At 30.7% G+C, this 4,378-nt stretch overlaps 1 protein-coding gene across 1 annotated transcript in view; it reads right to left on the bottom strand.

Moving 5' to 3' along the window:
• Positions 1-3,553, bottom strand: part of LOC108755502 (putative sodium-dependent multivitamin transporter) — a 6,828-nt gene extending 3,275 nt beyond the window's left edge. The window contains exons 1-5 of the mRNA XM_018498534.1: positions 3,476-3,553; positions 1,339-1,463; positions 1,001-1,222; positions 584-924; positions 375-494 (exon numbers count right to left, since the gene is read on the bottom strand). Coding sequence (XP_018354036.1) covers positions 375-494; positions 584-924; positions 1,001-1,222; positions 1,339-1,458 — 803 coding nt within the window. The 5' untranslated portion in view covers positions 1,459-1,463; positions 3,476-3,553. The remainder of the gene's footprint in view (positions 1-374; positions 495-583; positions 925-1,000; positions 1,223-1,338; positions 1,464-3,475) is intronic.
• Positions 3,554-4,378: the final 825 nt, after the last annotated feature.

The raw sequence follows: 4,378 nt of genomic DNA, 5'->3' as shown, positions 1-4,378 counted from the left end.
ATACCACCTTTTGCATGTTGCATGACTTACAGCGTTCTCTCCATATGCAGCACAAATCATTTCAGTGGCTTCAGCAGCATTTTTCTTCAGATGAAACGCGAAGTGGATGGAAAATCGAATATGCTCTTTTGTAATTGCCATCGTGAACACTACTGATTTTTGAGGTTATGTGCATCAAACGCCAAACCGTATCGCATTTCAGGAGGTTAAATGTTACTGTTTTAAAACCCCAAAAGGGCGGGAAGATATATAAAATTTAAATTGTTATTTCGGTTGTATCAAATCTAAAGCTCAGAACTTTTTTGTACACCTAATACATAATTTTTTATTAGCATCAAGTGTTACTTAAATTATAGAATACTTAAATTATTTACTTTAAAGTCAGTATACGTTGTATTTGAACTTGGTTCACTCCCATAAGTGTTAAGCATATACATAAACCACCCAGCGTAAGAGACCACCAAGTATGTCTTACTGTTGGATCCAGATCGATGCTAACGAAAGTAAAATTGTAGTTAGTGTCTGCGAATACATAAGTCGCTTTAGAGCTCATGCAATTAATTTAAAAAAGTAAATGTAATACCTATCAAATTCGGTCCGTTGCCCTTGCCGTGCAATTTCCCAAATCTCATCTAATCCCCCGGCATCATTTGCGGCTGTGCCAATAATTAACAGCACGGTGGCAAACATAAGCAAACTTTGAAACACGTCGGTTATTAATACAGCCTTAATACCACCTATACTGGAATAGAAGGCACATACGGAGCCAATAATAACAATACTGACAGTCTTGGAGATTCCTGTAGTCGCCTCCAAGGCTAAAGAAGGAGCATAAAGCACCAATCCTGAATACAAAATCTGTTGAATCCAATAAGCGAAACTAGCCATCATCTTAACTCGTACTCCAAAACGCTTCCCTAAGTACTAAAAGAAGTAATACTCCTTGATACACATGCCATTGAAAACTTCTCGCGGCAAAATTAAATGTTACTAAATTCACCTCATAAATGCTCGTCGCTTGCAGCTTGAAGAATACTGGTATAAATCCATAGCATAAAATCGGAATGCTTAAAAAATATCCTAGGTTTATTCCAACAATTTGAGTTCCGTATGTGTAATTCTCAGCGGATACACCGAGAATTGCAAGAGCAGATAAGTGGGAGGCCATCATGGCAATGGCGACTGGTAGTATGTTCATTGATCGATTTGCAATGAAGTACTCCTGTAAAACGTGTTAGCCTTCATTGCAGCAAAATTTAAAGAAAAAAGTAATCCAGTTTAAACGGATTTTCTATAACAAGGATTTACTATAATAAGATCGAGGATAATAATAATTACCTCCATAGTTTTTTGACGTCCTCCACTAAATCTGTAATAAATACCAATTCCGGCACATATACACAGCATTATCGCTATAACTAAATAGTCGAACCATCCTAGGGTATTTATTTCCGCCATTTCGTCTAAAATATATCAAATTTAAAAAATTATATTTCCTAGAAGAAAGACTTATACTTTAAATACAGAAATAAGAATATTTACTAATTTAAAATCTCGTTCTAAAATCTATTTGTGTAAGATTGGCGTAAAGTGGACAATATATTTTCTTTTATTTAAGTATTGTAAAACAAATGATAGCGCATACATGTAAAAAATTAATAATATAAATTTAATTAGTTAACTTAGTAATTAAATGACCAAGATTAACTCGGACATCATCACCACGCGTTTTTTCTTCTTTTTATATTATTAGTTTTATACATGTATGCGCTATCATTATGTAATTTTGTTAATTTTTATCTTTTGTGCTGAAGAGGATCTTGATCGTAGGTCGAAACGTATACGTTTAATATTCACTTTGAATAAATGATATTATATATTACACACTAATAACTAGTGTCGGCTCAAATTGGCATTTTATTTATTATTTTTTAGAATTTTCTTTAGAGCCTATTAATTTTATTGATAAAAATTTAGTTCGCACATCTTTTTTTTTTATTTCAACATTGCACGATTTCTTTGACAAAATTCATATATACGAGTATATATATATATATATATATATTGGGATTGAAGTATTTAGAGACTGAATAATGACCTATTTTATATTTAAGACTGCATATTTGAAATATTTTTATTTATTTAAAACACATTATTTGCAATACAAGTGTATTTTTTGTGTTTTACACTTCAGTGGAGCATACGAAAGTATTAGGTAGGATAGAGCGGAGCTAGTTGCGCATAGGGACAAGTTGAGCAAATGTAAATATCTGAATAATCAAAATATATATATAAAGATACGTCTATGCTTGCATAAGGTAATAACCCAAAGATAGAGATACTGCGCTTAATACAATATGTCCAGCTATCAACAGCCAAACACACGCGCTTCTTCGTTTTCGTACATCAAAAGTAAAATTATTAGATGAGTATTTTTTTCGGTCTATGTGATATAAGGCGATTAATAACAATCAAATGTGTTTTTTTAGATTAATGTTATTAACGTATTTTTTAACTTTAACGTTCAAGTTGATATTTTATTTACTCTTTTTTAGTGATAAAAAAATATTTTAGTCAACACCGATATGGGCCAATATCTCTAATTAATCTTATAAACTCAGCTGCTTAAATGAAATCTGTCTCTATCAACGATTTTTATTATATGTTAACGATTAAACATATGGAAACGACACCATTTATATTAAAACTTAAAATACGAAGCGCCTACCGGTCTGAATGTTAAGATGTTGAACTACAATATATTATGTATTCATTTTAAAATGAATTAATTTTTCAGAAATAATAATTATTTAAGATGTTGAACTACTGAATATATTATATATTCATTTTAAAATGAATTAATTTTTCAGAAATAATAATTGCGTGCTGATAAGATTATCGGACATTCACACAATCAATCTTTAATCAATTAATATAAACAGTCTCGTTTCTAATCATATTGTTTATATACGCTTGCCTGTACATGCGTAACTCTCTATACATATCAGTTATTGCGAAGAATGTTGCTAAGATCTCGGTAGTCTAAAGGCTTAGAACGCTCGCACAGAATGCAAGAGATCCGGGTTCGACTTCCTGCCAAGGCAATATTTTCGCAATAAATTTATTACAGTTTTTTAAGATTTGGGAAATTTTTTTGGGGTTTATTTGTTTCGGATTGATTGTGTGAATGTCCGATAATCTTATCAGCACGCAATTATTTCTGAAAAATTAATTCATTTTAAAATGAATATATTATATAATATATTCAGTAGTTCAACATCTTAACACTCAGACCGGTAGGCGCTTCGAATTTTAAGTTTTGATTAAACATATATTTTATGTTTAATTATTATTATAAAAAGTAAAAATTTTAATTTTTCTAATTTTGTTAATTAAAGCATTTAAAGAAAAAAGAATATTACAAATTATGCTTAACTCTCAGTACCCACATTTCCAAAATTCCCTATCTACTCACATCCGGGTATTTGTAACTCAGTATTTTCTTTTGCTTGTATCTCAGATGTAGTGCATTGATTTTAATTAATTTGTTTTTCTATCGTTTGAAGACTGAAAAAAAAGAATTTCTGAGTTAGAAAGTCTAAAATGTCGTAACACAAAAGATATTTTGCAATAAGTGAAAAAAGATTAGAAAAAAACGTGAAAAAAACGAATTTTTTTCAAAATCTCATCTTTTTGTCAAAAATAAATGAAAAAAGATTTTATTAGTGATGAATCAGCTAATGAGTTGAACTTTAAGAAACTAAAAGCGTTTTTGCAATTTGTTATAAAAATGATCTTTTTTTTGCGAAGTGAAAATAAGTGATTCTTACTATACTTTTTTACTCTACTTCTTCGTCTACTATTTCATTTTTACTTTATTTCTTTCGCCTCTCGAGATCTTGTTCCTAATATGATTTCTGATAAAAAATACAAAAACGTGAATAATTAAAAAAATATTTATGATTTTCCATTAAAGAGAAAACTCACCACTTTATCTAAAATGCTCTATTTGGCACGAAGCGCACGAAGTCAATCTTTTTCTGATATAATATTAAGAATATACAATAAAATTGACTTAAATTATTTTTTTAATGATGTACACTCATGATTAAAATCATAAATAATGCAATTAATCATTTCTATTTACATTTCAACTTTGCAGTAAGTTCGGATTTTCTGATGTCGTATCCACAGAGTTAGGATAACCCTGACACACACTTTACACCGTACAACTACGTAGCTAATGGCGCGTTAGAAGGTCGTCAAGTAAGGAAATTGTAGAAGTAGCACATACATTTTTTCCCCTCCAGCCTCAGCACTACTGCTCAAAGCGTGTTCGAATGTTGAACTACGAAAATCGGGGTCGGTGGGGGGGGGG

The sequence above is a fragment of the Trachymyrmex septentrionalis genome, unplaced genomic scaffold, assembly GCF_001594115.1.
Source record: "Trachymyrmex septentrionalis isolate Tsep2-gDNA-1 unplaced genomic scaffold, Tsep1.0 scaffold88, whole genome shotgun sequence".
Classification (NCBI taxonomy): domain Eukaryota; kingdom Metazoa; phylum Arthropoda; class Insecta; order Hymenoptera; family Formicidae; genus Trachymyrmex; species Trachymyrmex septentrionalis.
This window is presented reverse-complemented; position numbering and strand designations above follow the sequence as displayed.